This window comes from Scyliorhinus torazame, chromosome 16, assembly GCF_047496885.1.
Source record: "Scyliorhinus torazame isolate Kashiwa2021f chromosome 16, sScyTor2.1, whole genome shotgun sequence".
Lineage (NCBI taxonomy): Eukaryota > Metazoa > Chordata > Chondrichthyes > Carcharhiniformes > Scyliorhinidae > Scyliorhinus > Scyliorhinus torazame.
Genome location: NC_092722.1, coordinates 157,568,527 through 157,587,765, shown reverse-complemented (window position 1 = coordinate 157,587,765; position 19,239 = coordinate 157,568,527). Strand labels below are relative to the sequence as shown.

Genomic DNA, 19,239 nt, shown 5'->3' with positions numbered 1-19,239 from the left:
GGGTCTCGGTCTTCTAACGGGAGATGGACAGAATGGTTGTCCGGTACAGACTGCGGGCCAGCTTCTCGTACTTGGACAACGTCACCATCTGCGGCCACGACCAGCAGGACCACGACGCTAACCTTTCCAAATTTCTCCACACCGCCACTCTCCTCAACCTCACGTATAACGAGAAGAAGTGCGTGTTCAGCACGGACCGATTAGCCATCCTCGGCTATGTGGTCCAGAACGGAGTTCTGGGGCCCGGCCCCGATCGCATGCGCCCCCTCATGGAACTCCCCCTCCCCCACTGCTCCAAGGCCCTCAAACGATGCCTGGGGTTCTTTTCGTATCACGCCCAGTGGGTCCCAAACTATGCGGACAAGGCCCGCCCACTCATTGAATCCACCGTTTTCCCACTGACAGTCGAGGCTCACCAGGCCTTTGACCGTATCAAGGCTGACATCGCCAAGTCCGCGATGCACGCGGTCGACGAGATGCTCCCCTTCCAAGTCAAGAGCGATGCATCAGACGTCGCTCTGGCCGCCACCCTCAACCAGGCAGGCAGGCCCGTGTCATTCTTTTCCCACACCCTCCATGCCTCCAAAATTCGGCACTCCTCCGTCGAAAAGGAGGCCCAAGCCATCGTTGAAGCTGTGCGGCACAGGAGGCATTACCTGGCCGGCAGGAGATTCACACTCCTCACTGACCAACAATCGGTTGCCTTCATGTCTAATAACACACAGCGGGGCAAGATCAAAAACGATAAAATCTTGAGGTGGAGGATCGAGTTCTCCACCTACAACTACGAGATTTTGTATCGCCCCGGTAAGCTCAACGAGCCACCTGATGCCCTATCCCGAGGTACATGTGCCAGCGCACAAGTGGACCGACTCCGGACCCTGCACGACAATCTCTGTCACCCAGGAGTCACCCGTTTTTACCACTTCATTAAGGCCCGCAATCTGCCCTACTCCATCGAGGAAGTCAGGGTTATCACCAGAGACTGCAAGGTCTGCGCAGAGTGTAAATCGCACTTCTACTGGCCAGACCGTGCGCGCCTGGTGAAGGCCTCCCGCGCTTTTGAACGCCTCAGCGTGGACTTCAAAGGGCCCCTCCCCTCCACCAACCGCAACACGTACTTCCTCAGTGTGGTCGATGAATATTCCCGATTCCCCTTTGCCGTCCCATACCCTGATATGACATCTGCCACCGTCACCAAAGCCCTCAACACCATCTTCGCTCTGTTCGGTTTCCCCGCCTACGTCCACAGCGATCGGGGATCCTCATTTATGAGCGATGAGCTGCGCCAGTTACTGCTCAACAGGGGCATTGCCTCGAGCAGGACGACCAGCTACAACCCCAGGGGAAACGGGCAGGTGGAGCGGGAGAATGGGACGATCTGGAGGGCAGTCCAGCTGGCCCTCCGGTCCAGGAATCTCCCGGCCTCCCGCTGGCAGGAGGTACTTCCCGACGCACTCTACTCCATTCGGTTGCTCCTGTGCACTACGTCTAACGAAACCCCCCATGAACGTTTCTTTGCCTTCCCCAGGAAATCCACCTCGGGGATTTCGCTCCCAATGTGGCTGGCAGCTCCAGGACACGTTCTCCTCCGTCGACACATGTGACTCCACAAGGCGGACCCGTTGGTTGAAAGGGTTCAGCTACTCCACGCCAATCCGCAGTACGCTTACGTAGCGTATCCCAATGGCCGCCAAGACAGTCTCCCTCAGGGACCTGGCACCAGCTGGCTCCACCCCCCCCCCACCCCCCCCACGCCACCCTCCCTTCCCCCAGCACACCCCACCACAGCCCCGCTCCAGGACAATCCATCCTCCCCTTGCTCTCACCCGGGGATGAAGAGGATTTCGACACGCTCCCAGACTCACCGAAGACCAAGCCGATGACGGAGTCGCCACCAGCACTGCGGCGCTCTCGACGACAGATCAAGGCACCGGACCGCCTAAATTTGTAATATTCTCTTGCGATTTTTAAAAGCAACTTGGCTGTATATAGTTCTCCACCACCCCCGCTGGACTCATTTTTAACAGGGGGAGAATATGGTAGTCACCACTGATGTATTATACTGTATATATATATATATATATGGGTTTTACGGTAAGGCCCCTGTACTACAGGTACGGGGGTAGATCCCTGCCTGCTGGCTCCACTCAGTAGGCGGAGTATAAATATGTGTGCTCTCTGAACAGCAGCCATTTCGTCAGCTGCTGTAGGAGGCAACACATCTCTGTATAATAAAGCATTGATTACATTCTACTCTCGTCTCGTTGTAATGGATAGTGCATCAGGGAGAGATGATGAAATATATGATAAGATAGGAAGAGTTTTTTCAATATATAAAAAGTAAGAGATGGGCAAAAATAGACATTGGACCACTGGAAAATGTGGCTGGAGAAGTAATAATAGGAAACAAAGAAATGGCAGAGGAACTGGATAGTTACTTTGCATCAGTCTTCACGGTGGAAGACACCAGTGGGATGCCAGAGGTCCAGGAGAATCAGGGGACAGAGATATTGGCCATCATTAAGGAGAAGGTTCTGGGAAACTAAAAGGTCCGAAGGTGGATTAATCACCTGGACCGGATGGACTACACCCCAGGTTTCTAAAAGAGATAGTGGAGGTGATTGTGGAGGCGCTGATGGTGATCTTTCAGGAATGACTGGAGGCAGGAAGGTTCCCAGAGGACTGAAGGCAGGAAGGTTCCCAGAGGACTGGAAAGTGGCTAATGTGACACCACTATTTACGAAGGGAGTGAGGCAGAAGACGGTTATATATAGGCCGGTTAGCCTGACTTTCAGTCATTCGTAAGATTTTAGAGTCGATTATTAAAGATGAGATCGCGGAGTACTTAGAAGTATGTTATGGGCCAGGGTTTAGAGAACACCAAAGTAGATCATGGAGTTCACCTGACCTACAACTTTTAATAGATTTTGGTTATGAGGAGCATAAGGGCCCACTTTCCAGATGTGATGCAACAGAGATCTTAAGTATTTTTAAACAAAACAATGTTTATTCTATGAATCCAGTTAACATTTTATAAACACACAGTAAACATCCCAACACTGATACCCTTCAAAGATACAGTACTCTATAGGTATCCCTTAGTAACTTTCCTAACATCCATAAGCCAATCATCCTTTTTTCCGACAAAAACAGTAGGTTTGCATTCCTTACAGAAGCAGGTATTACTTTCAAATTATCAAGTGATCTGGAGACATTTAGCATGCAGAAAGAAAGACCAAAATACACCTTCTTGGTTTGGATGCAGCTCCCCAAGTGAAAACCGAAAGTAAAACTCAAGAGCCAAAAACAGCTTCCAGCTCAAAACGAAAGTAAAATGCAGAGCCCAGCTCCACCCACACAATGACATCACTGCAGCCACTTGAGAAGATAAACATTTCTTAAAGTGACATTCCCATGACACCTTCCCCCAAGAAAAAAAAACCCCATCAACTTTAAGATGGTTTAATTTTTAACCTTTTCGCTTTCTTTTAAGCAAAATTGACAATAAATATACCTTTTTCAAAACACACAAACATTTATTTATAATAACATAGTCCATTCTATTCTTCTTCCTCCATCGAACCTGCTTCTCTTTGTCACATTTGTGACACAGCATCGGCTATCACGGTTTCTCGTCCTGCCACATGTATTATTTTTTAATGAAATGGCAATAACAATAATCTCCATTGAAACAGTTTGGCATTGTTATTCGGAATCGCTCCAAAAATGTCAATGGATCATGATCAGTATATACAATTGTTTCAGACGAATTGCTGGTAATATAAATTTGACAATGTTGCAAAGCTAGTACCAAGCTCAAAGTCTCCTTCTCAATCGTTGAATACTTCTTCTGGTGCTTATTTAATTTCTTTGAAAAATAACCAATAGGCCGCTCTAGTCCTTCGTCGTCTTCTTGTAAAAGCACCGCAGCTACGCCCACATCACTCGCATCAACAGCTTCTTTGAATGGTTTTGTGTAATTTGGGATGGCCAACACAGGAGCAGTGGTTAACATAGCCTTCAGGCCGTCAAATGCCTGTTGACACTCCACTGAAATTTGCTACGCTTCTTTAGCAAGTCTGTCAGTGGAGCGAACACACTGCCAAGATTCGGCAGAAATTTTCGATAAAATCCACTCATGCCAAGAAATCGCATTATTTCCTTTCATGTCGAGGGTATTGGAAATTCCCCAATAACTTTTGTTTTCACATCCCATGGGACCATTCAACCCTGTCCAATGGTATGGCCAAGGAAAGTGACTTGGGCTTTTCCAAATTCACTTTTGGCTAGGTTTACCACCAAACCCGCCACCTGAAGTCGATTGAATAACTCCATCAGATGCTTCAAATGTTCTTTCCATGTCTGACTAAAGATTACCAGATTGTCGATGTATACTGCATAATTGGGTAAACCTGAAACAACTGTTAGTTAACTGCTGAAATGTGGCTGGGGTGTATTTCATGACAAATGGCATAACTTTGAATTGGTATATACCATCTGGAGTCACAAAAGCTGAAATCTCGTTCACCCTTTCGGATAAAGGTACCTGCCAGTAACCTTTAAGTAAATCCAGTTTGGAAATAAAAGCTGATGTCCCACCTTCTCAATGAAATCCTCCAAGCGTGGGATAGGATAAGAGTCTGTTCTTGTAACTGCATTAACCTTTCTATAGTCCACACACAACCGTTGGGTACCGTCCGGTTTCGGTACCATTACTATGGGTGAACATTGGCTGCAACCCACTTCAATTATGCCATTTTTACGCATACTCTCAATTTCTTTGCTAACCTGTGCCAATTGAAAAGGCTCAAGTCTATATGGATGTTGTTTAATTGGAACAGCATTTCCCACATCTACATCATGTCGAGCCATTTTAGTACTTCCCAACTTATCTCCACAAACTTGCCCATGTGATATCAATAACTCTTTCAGGTCAGTTTGCTTTTCCTCTGCAAGGTAACTCAACAATTTATCCCAATTTTTAAGATCATCCTTGTTTTCTAATTCAATTTGAGGGATGTCAAATTCAAAATCATCTAGATTTGGTTCTTCACTTTTGAATTAGAATCATTAAAACCTCCTTTTGTTCTCCTTCCCGTTCAAAGTACCTTTTAAGTATATTCACATGACACACTCGGTGAGTTTTCCTTCTATCTGGCATTCTTACCACATAATTCACCTCACTTAATTTCCTTTCAATCTGATAAGGTCCACAAAACCTTGCTTTTAAAGGTTCACCTACCACTGGAAACAATACTAAAACTTTATCTCCACTGGCAAAACTACAAACGTTTGCTTTCTTGTCCGCTACCCGTTTCATCGCATGTTGTGCAACTTTTAAATGTTGTCTAACCAATTCCCCTGCTCTATTTAATCGTTCCCTAAAATTTGACATGTAATCCAATAATGTAAGTTCCGACAGCTCACTCACCAATTTTTCCTGAATCAATTTAAGTGGTCCTCTTATCTCATGACCAAAAATTAGTTCAAAAGGACTGAATTTGATTGACTCATTAGGTACATCCCTAATTGCAAACAGTACGAATGGAATTCCATTTTCCCAATCCTCTGGATAATCTTGACACTAAGCCCTCAACATTGTCTTTAATGTCTGATGCCACCTTTCTAATGCTCCCTGCGATTCTGGATGGTATGCAGTTGATTTAAATTGTTTTATTCCTAAACTATCCATAACTTCTTTGAATAACCTGGAGGTAAAATTTGATCCTTGATCCGATTGTATTTCTGTGGGTAGTCCACATCTAGTAAAGAATTGAAGTAACTCCTCCAAAATCTTTCTAGCTGTAATATTGCGTACTGGAATGGCCTCTGGAAACCTAGTAGAAGCATCCATTATAGTCAAAAGATATTGATTCCCACTTTTCGTTTCAGGAAGCGGTCCTACACAATCAATTAAGACCCTTGTAAAAGGTTCCTCAAATGCTGGAATGGGTATTGAGGGCGCTGGTTTTATCACTGCTTGAGGTTTCCCTATCACTTGACATGTGTGACATGATTGACAAAATGTAACTACATCTTTATGTAATCCTGGCCAATAAAAATGTTTTGGGATTTTAGCTGGAGTTTTCCTTACTCCCAAATGACCTCCCACTGGTACCTCACTGCTACTTGCAACACCTCCTTTCTATACCCCACCGGCAATACCACTTAAGAACATGGAACATAGAACATACAGTGCAGGAGACCTTCGGCACATCGAGTCTGATGGATTTTTTCACCTCCTCATATGTCCCAGATACCTCCTCTGATAGTGATGCAAACACTTCACTCGCCTTATCTACCAGCTTTGTTTGAATCAGTAATAGCCATCAGTAATGGCCATGTCCTGTGGCCACCTTTAGCTACCTTCTCAAATGAAATGAAAAAGGTCTTCTACCTCCTTCTCATTAAACCTTGGCAATGCTTGGACATTAGATCCCCATCAAGCTTTCGACTATGGCGCTCTTTCTCTTTTTCCTCATCGCTATCCTCAAACTGTACATTTGCCTTTACATCCACCAATTTTAACTGACTGTCATGTTTCATGGCCATTTTCTGAAATTCAAACTTTCTCTCTTTTTCTTTTTCCCTGATCTGTACCTCCCTTTCTCTTTCTTGTTGTCCTGCTGGGGCTATTCTTTCTTTTCCCCTCATTTCGTATTCAAGCTCCTTTAATTCTTTTTCATGTTCAAGTTGCTTAATCTGTAACTGACCTTTTGCCATTTCTAATGAGTCAGACTGTATCTCAGGCAATGTTAAATGCTCCGCTACTGCCGTGCTGTCAGGTATTGTTAACTGCAATATGTTTGCCAAATCTAAAAGCCTTTTTTTAAGTCTCTGTTCATAAGGTACTGCGTGACCTTCTCCACCCCCAAAAATGTCCAAGCCTCTGAAAGAGCCATTGTCCACAACACACACCCTACTTAAACTGGAATACCACACCTGAAAACACAAATATGCTCACCCCTCACTGTCTTTAAGTTCACTCAGCCAACCCAATCACAAAAGATAGATTTTTACCCCACGAGCCCCCAATTTGTTATGAGCCAGGGTTTAGAGAACACCAAAGTATATCATGGAGTTTACCTGACCTACAACTTTTAATAGATTTTGGTTATGAGGAGCATAAGGGCCCACTTTCCAGATGTGATGCAACAGAGATCTTAAGTATTTTTAAACAAAACAATGTTTATTCTATGAATCCAGTTAACATTTTATAAACACACAGTAAACATCTCATCAACTACCAACACTGATACCCTTCAAAGATACAGTACTCTATAGGTATCCCTTAGTAACTTTCCGAACAACATCCATTAGCCAAACATCCTTTTTTCCGACAAAAACAGTAGGTTTGCATTCCTTCAGAAACAGGTACTACTTTGAAATTATCAAGTGATCTGGAGACATTCTTTAGCATGCAGTGAGACCAAAATACACCTTCTTGGTTTGGATGCAGCTCCCCAACTGAAAACCGAAAGTAAAACTCAGAACCAAAAACAGCTACCAGCTCAAAACGAAAGTAAAAAGCAGAGCTGGAGCCCATCTCCACCCACACAATGACATCACTGCAGCCACTTGAGAAGCCAAACATTTCTTAAAGTGACATTCCCATGACAAGTGCATGATAAAATAGGACTGAGTCAGCATGGCTTCATCAAGGGGAGGTCATGTCTGCCAAATCTGTTAAGAGTTCTTTGAGGAAGTAACAAGGAAGTTGGGTAAAGGAGAAACAGTGGACATGATTTTTTTCGATTTCCAGCAGGCTTTTGACAAGATGACGCATAGGAGACTATTAAATAGGTTAAGAGCCCATGGTGTTAAGGGCAGGATCCTGGCATAGATAGCGGATTGGCTGACTGGCAGAGAGTGGGGATAAAGGGGTCTTTTTCAGGATGTCAGCCGGTGACTAGTGATGTGCCTCAGGGGTCGGTGTTCGGACCACAACTTTTCACAATATACATTAATGATCTGGAAGAAGGAACTGAAGGCACTGTTGCTAAGTTTGTAGATGATACAACAATCTGTAGAGGGACAGGTAGTATTGAGGAAGCAGGGGGACTGCAGAAGGACTTGGACAGGCTAGGAGAATGGACAAAGAAATGGCAGATGGAATACAATGTGGAAAAGTGTGAGGTTATGTGCTTTGGAAGGAGGAATGGAGGTATGAACTATTTTCTAAATGGGGAAATGCTTAGGAAATCAGAAGCACAAAGGTGCTTGGGAGTCTTTGTTCAAGATTCTCTAAGGTTAACATGCAGGTTCAGCCGGCAGTTAAGAAGGCAAATGCAATGTTAGCATCCATGTCGAGAGGGCTACAATATAAGAGCAGGGATGTACTTCTGAGGATCTATAAGGCTCTGGTCAGACCCCATTTGGAGTATTGTGAGCAGTTTTGGGCCCCGTATCTGAAGAAGGGTGTGCTGGCCTTGGAAAGGGTCCAGAGGAGGTTCACAAGAATGATCCCTGGAATGAACAGCTTGTCGTATGAGTAACGGTTGAGGACTCTGGGTCTGTATTCGTTGGAGTTTAGAAGGATGAGGGGGATCTTATTGAAACTTACAGGATACTGCAAAGCCTGGATACATTGGATGTGGAGAGGATGTTTCCACTTGTAGGAAAAAACTAGAACCAGAGGACACAATCTCAGACTAAAGGAACGATTCTTTAAAACAGACATGAGGAGGAATTTGTTCAGCTTGAGGGTGGTGAATCTATGGAACTTTTGCCGCAGAAGGCTGTGGAGGAAATCACTGAGTGTCTTTAAGACAGAGACAGATAGGTTCTTGATTAATAAGAGGATCAGGGGTTACGTGGAGAAGGCAGAATGGGGATGAGAAAAATATAAGCCATGATTGAATGGCGGAGCAGACGTGATGGGCCGAGTGGCCTAATTCTGCTCCTATGTCTTATGGTCTTATGGACCAAGAGGCAGCCAGCAGTGAAAAGAAAACATACAGGTGGAAGAGAGATTCTACTTATATGCAAGACAAATGGGAAATTTGATACATGGGGGATATGTTTTACGCATTTCCCCATTTAGAAAATAGTCTATGCCTAAATTCCTCCTACCAAAGTGCATAACCTCACACTTTTCCACATTATATTTCATCTGCCACTTCATTGCCCACTCTCCAAGCCTATCCAAATCCTTCTGCAGCTCCCTTGATTCCTCAATACTACCTGTTCCTCTACAGATCTTTGCATTATCTACAAACTTAGCAACAGTGCCTTCAGTTCCTTCTTCCAGATCATTATGTATACTGTGAAAAGTTGTGGTCCCAGCAGACTCCTGAGGCACACCACTAGTCACTGGCTGGTATCCTGAAAAAGACCCCTTTATCCCCACTCTCTGCCTTCTGCCAGTCAACCAATCCTCTATCCATGTCAGGATCTTACCCTTAACACCATGGGCATTTAATTTATTTAACAATCTCCCATGCGGCACCTTTTCAAAGGTCTCCCTTCTTTGGCTTGTTTTTCCTTTTACCTTAACTCTTTCTGTTTCTCACTGACTTCTTTGTTCCTTTCAGGTGGTAGGTGGTATGAAGTGGTGTAGCGGGGTAGGAAGTGACCAGAAGCCTTTAAATAAGAATTACAGGGAAAATGAAGCTCTTAGCACTACCCTTCCCAACCGGTCTCTTTCTCCCATTGCGTCACACTCAATCATGCTCACCTTCTCACATCCAATGCGTTCCCTCGCCCCTTACCTTTCCACACCGCATGTTGCCTTTCCCTCACTTATTCCATTGTAATTAACCTTATCCATAACACTTAGTTATTCGTCCCCCCCATACAATTGACCTTGCCTTCCACTGCTCCCCAGAGCAGTTGCTGAGATGCCAGAGGTTTGGATTTGCTTCACCCTCAAACCATTTTTCTCTTTCCATGCTTTTCTCAAAGAAGAATTCTTTACTTTGAAAACAGATGAGAACAAAGAAGACTGTCTGCTTCTGACAGGTTAGGAAATCAGAACAATCACCGTTTCTGTCAACAGCACAGAGTGGGTATAATTATTTGATTTCAAAACTCACCTCGAGTTGTTTTTGTTGAAAAGTGAACTATTAGCATGAGGAAGACACAAAACAAAGGTGTGTAATCAGTACATAACATGAACTGTAGCTAAATAAAGCTTTTGAAGTTTGTCCTCTAGGATTTCTTCAATTAATTAGAAAAACAATTGTAAGAAGCTAAAGAAAAACACAATGTAGTAGGCTCACATGGCCAGGATCTGGCAGGTGAAGTGCATTAGCTTTAAAAAATGGATAATGGTCAGGCACAGCATCAATCCCCAATTTCCACTGATTGGGGAACAGCACATAATACTATCTCATGGGAGAGTGAACTAGAAAGATTCAAGGACAAGTAATATAGCACATGAGTAAGCTTCAAGTGACAAGCCAGTGCTTATGATTTGCAAAACGGAACTTTTATATTTGTGCATAGTGTGACTGAACATGGTCTTACCAGTCTGTAGAGATGAGGGCTCCTTCTCTCCACCAACAGATCCAGATATCATGTTCACGTGCTGGGTTTGTTGAGTGAGATACTCCTGGAAATCCTTGACAAAGTCCACGGAAGCAGCTCTCTTCTCATCCATATTCTTAGTGTTTCAAGAAATTGCTTTATTTCCTTGAAAAAAAAAGAAAAATATTACCAGATATGGTGCACATCATGAAGAACAACAGATTGAATAAAATTTAGATAGAATCATAGAATTTACAGTGCAGAAGGAGGCCATTCGGCCCATCGAGTCTGCACCGGCCACTGGAAAGGGCACCCTACTTAAGCTCACCCTTCCACCCTATCCCCGTAACCCAACCTAACATTTTTGACACTAAGGGGCAATTTAGCATGGCCAATCCACCTAACCCACACATCTTTGGACTGAGGGAAGAAACCGGAGCATCCGGAAGAGGAACCATGCATTCACGGAGATAAAGTGCAAACTACACAGACAGTCAGCTGAATCCAGAATTGAACCCAGGTCCCTGGGGCTGTGAGGCAGCAGTGCTAACCACTGGGCCACCGTATTGTTGCAGCAATCAGCTTAAAAATATACCTATTTGCCATCCATCTATTTGAAATTTGGCGGTTAAATGTAATCCCATCAGGGCAGAACAACACAGTTGCTTTGACTGAAAGGCAAGAAATTTTAAATACTCTGTAGTAAAACTTAATATTTCATAATATAATATAGTCTAATTTGGGGAACTGCATCCTGAAATTATTTTTTGCCAAATGGTTCTGCAATGCCAACTCCCAGTTCCTCTGTAGACCACATTTATGATAGTATACAACCTGATCAAAGATAGCAGACCTGACAGCAGTCATTTCGCATTGCTTTTTTGAATGAAGCACCAAAGAGGAACAGCTGCCCCAGAGGTTTTGGTGTCTTAGAGAACACTAAGGCTCGATGCTTTATCGTGGAGAATTAACTCCCAACAGAAAAGCAGCAACAATATTCTATGGCAACTTGATTTATAGGTTTTTTAAATAGAATTTACATTGCAGAAGGAGGCCATTTGGCCTATCGGTTTTGCACCGACTCTTGTAAAGAGCACCCTACTTAATCCCACACCTTTACCCTATCTCTGTAACCCCACCTAACCTTTTGAGCACTAAGGGACAATTTATCAGGTCAATCCACCTAACCTGCACATCTTTGGACTGAGGGAGGAAACCGGAGCACCCGGAGGAAACCCACACAGACAAGGGGAAGTGAAAACTCCACACAGTCACCCAAGGCCGGAATTGAACCCGGGTCCCTCGATCTGTGAAGCAGCAGTGCTAACCGCTGTATAAAACGTATAGTTCCTTCATATTACCAGGTTACAAAAATATTAGATGCAAACCACAACATAAAGGTGGGGATATGTTTATCATGCTAACATTGTTATCAGTAGCATTGTAAAGTAACCATGCAAATATCACTTATATGTAAAATATGATTGGCAGCCAAGACCCCTCATGGGACCTCACATGTGCTGTTCTACATATATCATTGATGTTGCCCAACAGGTATGGAATATTACACCTCATTATGAAAGCTACATGAACTCTACAATTTAATTTTTTTAATGTTAACTGTGGTACTATAAGCAATATCAAATGAGATTTGTTGTATACTACAATGCATTGTAGTTCACAGATTAGCAATATTAGCAGACCCCTGTAACATTCTTGGTAGTTACGGGTGCTACATCATGTGGGATATCGCAGCAGAAACACTGATTTGAGATGACGTATTCAGTCTTTTTCATTGCTTGGTATTTACAATTATCAGTGTTCTGGGGGCTGATTTACAGTTCTGTAAAAACCATAAATGAATGGCTTAACTTCTTCCCTATATATAGTTTATTTCATCCATTATTCAGTTCAAAGCTGAGGATACAAAGCAGGACCAGTTGATTAAAAGGTAGGTACCTGATATTTTTGTAGTGCCAGAGAGAAAGGATTGGGTTTGGGTTCAGAATCATGAGGTTTACAGTAAGGTGGAGGCCATTTGGCCCATCACGATTATGGTCTTTGTAAAAGCAATCCAAAATTGATCTCATGTCCTATTTTTTGTTCAAATCACTATACACTATCTCCATCTAACTCAGACAATTATGTACTGTCTTTGAAAAAGTGTGATGGCCTCTACCCTACTGTGGGGAAAATTCTGAAACAGTTGCAAGATTGGGGAACTCTAGTGTCCTATGATCTACCATTGTTAAGATGAAACAGAAGGTTTGGCAGAATTGAGGGAAATAATAGCTAGGGACTAACTCAGTGGCAGATTCTCAGGATTTGTCAGTAGTAACCTAGGGGGGTGAAAACATTGGGAGAAGTGAAGAATCGCAGTATTAGTAGCACTGGTTTGTAAGTTTCTCAAAGATTTCTGTAAATATGTTTTGAGATTAATCACTGGACATGGGTCTATCTGCCTCTCACAGCTATAACTAATTAGAAGGCTTAATTTTTAAAAGTACTAACAAAATACACAGGTGAAGGATCATTAGAGCTTTTTTGTTTGCCCAAATTTTCAAATTCAAGTCATTTGTTATTTATTATAGGACACCTCAAATTAAAACAAAGAAAAACACTCTTTCTGCATCTCATTCTCAATTTGACAGCTCCAGCATAGCCAGCCTCTCTTCATAGCTGAAACGCTCCAGCCCAGGCAACATTCAGGTGAATCTCCTCTGTACCCTTTGTAGTGCAATCACATCCTTCCTGTAGTGTACAATATATTCTTAAGATTTCTGAAGCGCTGTCCCGGGAGAGGTGCAACAGCTCCAGAGCATGAACCTGTAGACCTCGCATAGAAAACAGCATTTTTCCTCCCACGCCTGACACTCTACCCGTGACCTTCGTAGTGCCCAGAATGCTGCCACCCATACTGAATGGCCTGCAACCAGGCCTTCTAGGGATAAAGCTGCTAAAGTCATCCTCCAAGGACACTTCCTCCAGTGAAAGTCAACAGCTTTCCACTAACCATGCTGCGGCTATTGGGGTAGCACGGCATAGGAGCATGAGGACAGTCAATGACACATGGAAGTAGGCACCAGTAAATACACAAGTATGATTATTTACTTTTTTAATTTATAAATTTGTTTTGGAATGTTTCTTCTGTGATGGTTTTATTTTTGTGCTGGAGCCAAGTGTGACAGAGGGAAGACAAGCTTCTGGATTGTTGTCACGGCTTGTCAAAGTCACAAATCTATATCTTGTGCAGCAACTCTTCATCCCTCTCATAGCCATTGAAACCATTGACGACACCATCCTCTTCCAACATCTCACCACTGTCATCCAATTGGTTGGGACTGCATTTGCTTGGTTCCATTCTTATCTATTGAAGTGTAGCCAAAGAATCACGTGCAATGGCTTCTCTTCCCATTCCTGCACTATTACCTCTGGTATTCCACCCCCCCCCCACTCCCCCGCAAACCAGGATCTATACTTGACCCCTTCATAATTCTCATCTACGTGCTGCCCCTCAGCGACAGCATCCAAAAACTCTGTATCAGTTTCCAAGCTCTACCGCATCAACACCTCTCTTAATCTTTCCACTGCCTTCAAATTATCAGACAGTTTGCATATCACGTCTAGTACTGGATGAACAAAAGTTTTCAACTAAATATTGAGAAATCTGAAGCTATTGCCTTTGGTCCCCGTTACAAACTCCGTTAGCAAACCACCAACTCCATCTATCTCTCTGGCAACTGTTTACAGGCTGAGCTAAACTGTTTGAAATCCTTAGTGCTATTTCATTAACAGATAAGCTTCCTACCACATAATCACGAAGGGCACCCATTTCCACCTCTGTGACATTGCCCGCTTCTGCCGCAGCTCTTCTGCTGTTAAAACCCCCGTTTTGTTTCTTTTAAGACTTTTTAAAAACAAATTTATTCAAGCAAAATTTTCATTATATCAAACCCACCAACAAGTCAACCCCAACCCCATCCTATCCTTAAACTACACTCATCACGCCTCCCGAACTCCTTCCCCTCCCATAAAGAAAACAAAGCCGCAGCAAACTCTTAACCCAAATATGACGACAAACCCTTTCCCCTCTCTTTAAATTTGACCGTAATCAACTCCCTAAAAAGGAGATGTAAAGGCTGCCGCCTCGAGTAGAATCCTTCCACCGATGTCCTCAAGGTATACGTAATCTTCTCCAGGTGTAGAAATTCCATCAAATCCCCCAACCAAGCAGAGGACTTAGACAGCACCGGGGACTACCAACCATAAAGAATTTGCAACCGGGCTATTAGCGAGGCAAAGGTGAAGACATCCACCTTCGTCCCCGTCTGCAGCCTCGGCGAGTCAGACATTCCAAAGATGGCCACCAATGGGCACAGCTCCAACTGAATTCCCCAAATCCCTGATTACATATCAAAAAAGGAGACCCATAAGCTGACAAGCTTCGAGCAAGACAAAAACACGTGCATGTGATTTGAGAGTCCCCTATAACACCGCCCACATCTATCCTCCACCCCTAGGAGGAATCCACTCATACGCTCCCTAGTCAGGTGTGCCCTGTACACCACCTTAAACTGGATCAGATGTAACCTTGCACATGAGGATGTGAAGTTGATCCTATGCAGAGCCCCGCTCCACATTCCTCCCACCCAGGACCAAACCCAGCTCTTCCTTCCACTTCCGCTTTACCTCCCCTAGTGATGCCTGCTCTGTTAACATTAACCGTCCATAAACCTCCGAGAACTTACCCTCCCCTATTTCACCCATGGCCAATGCAGTGAGGACAATGGCACCAGAGGAAAAGAAGGTAGTTCCTTAGCAAAATATTTGGTACCTGCAAGTACCTAAATCCATTCCCCCATAAAAGTGGAACGTCTCCAGCTAGTTCGTCTTGGCTGGTGAACCTACCTCCAAAAACATATCTCTAAACCTCTTCAGCCCTCCCTTCTCCAATGCCTTAAGGGATGAGTCGAAGCCAGATGGCACAATCCTATGATTTCTATAGGTTGGAACCAGAAGAGACATGGAACCTAGTTTATAATGTTGTCTAAACTGATTCCAAATCTGCAAGATATCTATCACCACCGGAGAGGAGGAGAATCTAGCTGAGGAAAAAGGAAGTGGTACTGTAACCAGAACCCTCAAGTCTACAGCCCTTGCACGAAACCTCTTCCATCCGCCCCCAAATAAATCCTGGATCTTTGAGCCACCCCCGCACCTTATCAATGTTCACCACCAAGTAATAACATAGCAGATTGGGTAAAGCTAATCTCCCCTGCCCCTACGACTGCCTGTCCCTCTGCAAAAACATCCTATGCACCACTAGAGTCTTACCCGCCTAAACAAAAAATAGAAATCAACTTATTAACACTGCAAAAAATTGCCTTGGGACGAAAGACTGGGAGACATTGGAACAAAAACAAAAACCTTAGGAGAATATTCATCTTCACTGTCTGCACCCTTCCCGCTAGGGTCAGAGGGAGGGCATCCTACCTTTTCAAGTTGGTCTTCACCCCGTCCACCAGACCAGAAAAATTGAGTCTATGAAGTGTGGTCCTATCATAGGCCACCCGGATACCCAAATACCAAAACGTAGTCTTGGCCAGAAGGAATGGCAGCCTCCCCAGGTCGGCTCCCCTCCCCAGAGGGGTTCATCTGAAAAACTTTACTCTTACTCAGATTTAGCTTGTACCTAAAAAAGGAGCCAAACCTCCTGAGCCGCTCCATTATCTTCCTAACATTGGAGAGGGTGCGTAATATATAGAGTAACAGATCGTCTGCACACAAGGACACTCTGTGCTCCCTCCCTCTACACTCTATCCCCCTCCACCCAGTAGACAACCTCAATGCAAAGGCCAGCAGCTGGACTGCTAATGTGAATAGCAATGGAGACAACTGCCACCCTTGTCTTGTACCCCTGCCCAATTGGAAATAACCTAAGCTCAGGGCATTAATACATATACTTGTGGAGGGGGCCCTGTATAAAAGCTTAATCCATGACTCAAATTTAAGTCCGAAGCCAAACCGCCCCAAAATTTCAAAGAGGTAATACCTCTTGATATTGGCTGACGACGACAGGCCCTTCGCAATCTAGTCTGCTCCTCCGAAATCACCTCCGGTAGATAGGGTTCCAGCCTCGTAGCCAACACCTTCGCTGACAACTTAACGTCTGCAATATGACCCACATTCCATGGGATCCTCGTCCTTCTTCAGGTTCAAGGAAATCGGTGACTGGGTCAGCGTGGGCGGAAACACCCCTCGGGATATGGAGTCATTGAACATATCCAGCAAAAGTAGGAGCAGCTGTCCAGTTTTATAAGGTTCATCCGGTCCCGGCGCCTTACCCGTCCGCAATAGCGTAATACAACTCATGGTCTCTTCCATCAATCGCCACCTATAACATCAGCCTTTTATCTTGCGCCACGTCTGAGAAGATCAATCCGTCCAAAATTGTTTAATTGACGAGTCCCCAACTTGAGACTCTGGTTCATAAAACCCAGAAAGCCTCAAACACCTCATTCACCTTCTTGGAGGCAGAAACAACCCTGCCAACCGAGACCCTAACCTGTACTATTTCCTGGGAAGCTGCCTGTCGCTTATACTAGTGAGCCAATAGACTCCTGGCCTCCTCCCCATGTTCATAGAAAGTCCCTCTCAAGCGACACAGCTGGGTCACCGCCTTCCCCATTGTCAACAACCTAAACTCCATTTGCACCTTTTTTCTATTTGCCAGAAATTCCGGCGTCGGGGCAATTGAGTCCTCCTCAAGAATCGAGTCTGCCACCTCGGTCTCTCCACCTTCTCTAATTTATCCCTTTGTGCCTTAAACGGTATTATCTCACCCCTAACCACAGCCTGCCAAGAGCAGAGGATACTCGCTCACAAAATCTCTGTCCACGAGCAGCACCATGTCCAGTTTCCACAGGGGCCTGAGAGCTACCCGGCTCGAACAACAGATCCACAAATTGCGGAGCATGTTCCAATATAACAATCACAGAGTAACCCACCCCTTTCACCCGCGAGAGAAGGGAACGTACCCACAACAAAGAAGTCTATTCGGGAGTAGACCCGATGAACGCGAGGGAACAAAAAGGAAAATTTATCCTTGGGGTACCTAAACCTCCAGAAGTCTGCCTCCCTCCCCCCAATCTGTTCCATGAACACCAATAACTCCTTCGCTACTCCTGATGGACTCCGGGACTTGGCCTATCCAGGCCCGGATCTAAAACACAATTAAAGTCTTCCCCCATAATTAGCTGATGAGAATCTAGATCTGGGATAGACGTTAGCACTTTGTTAATAAAATCCATGTCATCCCAATTCAGTGCAGACATATTGACCAGCACTCACTGACTTAATACATACCTACCTCCTGGGTCTTTAGTATATTGCCTGCTGAGAAAAGCACCGTCTTATTAATTAATGCTGTTATCCCCTGCACCCTACAATCCAAACACGAGTGGTATACCTGCCCCACCCATCCCTTCCGCAACCTCGGTTGATCCTTCATTCTCAACCCTCTTCTCAGTAATCCCCGCCAGCCTCACAATTCTCTGAGATATCGGTAGCCCTCTAATTATGATAATTTGAGCAGCCTTAATTTTAATTGCTCCAACACTGCTAGCTGTGCCATCTACTGTCAAGGCCTTAAACTCTGGAATTCCATCCCTAAATCTCTCTCGCTCACTTTCCTCCTTTTAAGACACTTCCACACTGCTGTGAAGCACCTTTAGATGTTTTATTACATAAAAGGCGCTATACAAATATAATTTGCTATGTGGTTAAGTATCAGACTCAGTTGATTTTTTTAACGGTTTTAACTGTCTAGGTCGCCCTCTCCCTTCCTCCTCCTGAGCTACTCACTATATTGCTGCTGGCAAAGGCTGTATCACGCCTGTCATGATGGTGTGTAACTTGTAGCAACTCTTGAACATGCCCTGAGAAATACTGCTGGTCTCCAGACAACGGAAGCATTGTCTCATTTTACACCAATGATCTGTTCTATCACATTTCATGTGGCAGCGTGGCTTTCATTTTCTGCATGCTGCATACATGTAGCAAAGTCATCAGCAATGCCGCCAGCAGATAAACCTGTTGCCCAGTCGGTACCCTTCAGTTTGCTGTGATAGCTCAGATGCAGCTGGCCTGTTACACTGCTACATAACAAATTCATCATGACTGATGCCAATGTACCTACATGATTCACTGTGTATGGTCACACACTATCTCAATATTCAGTTCCGGGGCTGTCACGCGCTGCCTGAAAAGGGTTGTGCATACAGCCAATGGCATCCAATCTGGAGGAAGCCAGATGCACAAAAGTTCATTGTCACAGTCACTTGCAACACGGTCTTCCGTCATGCTCGGAGGTTGCAGTTATGGCAGTTTAAGTTGTGGCCACCTAAAATGGCCTCCCGCAAAGATCGCTGGGAGAAATGGCCAAAGACAGACATAGACAGGCTGCAGCTTGCAGATATACAAAAGCTGCAGCCCAGACTTTGTAGAAACTAACACAGGAAAAAGGCCGTTAAAAAACCCAGGACAATGGTCTCCAGGTAGAAACTGACAATAAGTGGCAGACTTGGTGGCGTCTGTTTTCCTTATTTGGGAAGGCATACGTGCATAAGACACTAACGGCCATGGCCGACCAGGACCTGCCATCAAAGTGGCAATCCTTAATTGTGGGGGTGGGGGGTTACTGAAGTGACATCACTGAAAAGCTGTGACCTGATTGGCTGGTTGGGAATCTACACCAAATTTAAAAATTAA

At 44.4% G+C, this 19,239-nt stretch overlaps 1 protein-coding gene across 2 annotated transcripts in view; it reads right to left on the bottom strand.

Annotated features, from left to right (window-relative positions):
• The window catches only part of LOC140393164 (zinc finger protein Pegasus-like), a 51,782-nt gene that overhangs the window by 10,970 nt on the left and 21,573 nt on the right, over window positions 1–19,239 (bottom strand). For both annotated transcript variants that reach the window (XM_072479284.1, XM_072479285.1), the window contains exon 3: window positions 10,471–10,635. In XM_072479284.1, coding sequence (XP_072335385.1) covers window positions 10,471–10,603 — 133 coding nt within the window. In that variant the 5' untranslated portion in view covers window positions 10,604–10,635. The remainder of the gene's footprint in view (window positions 1–10,470; window positions 10,636–19,239) is intronic.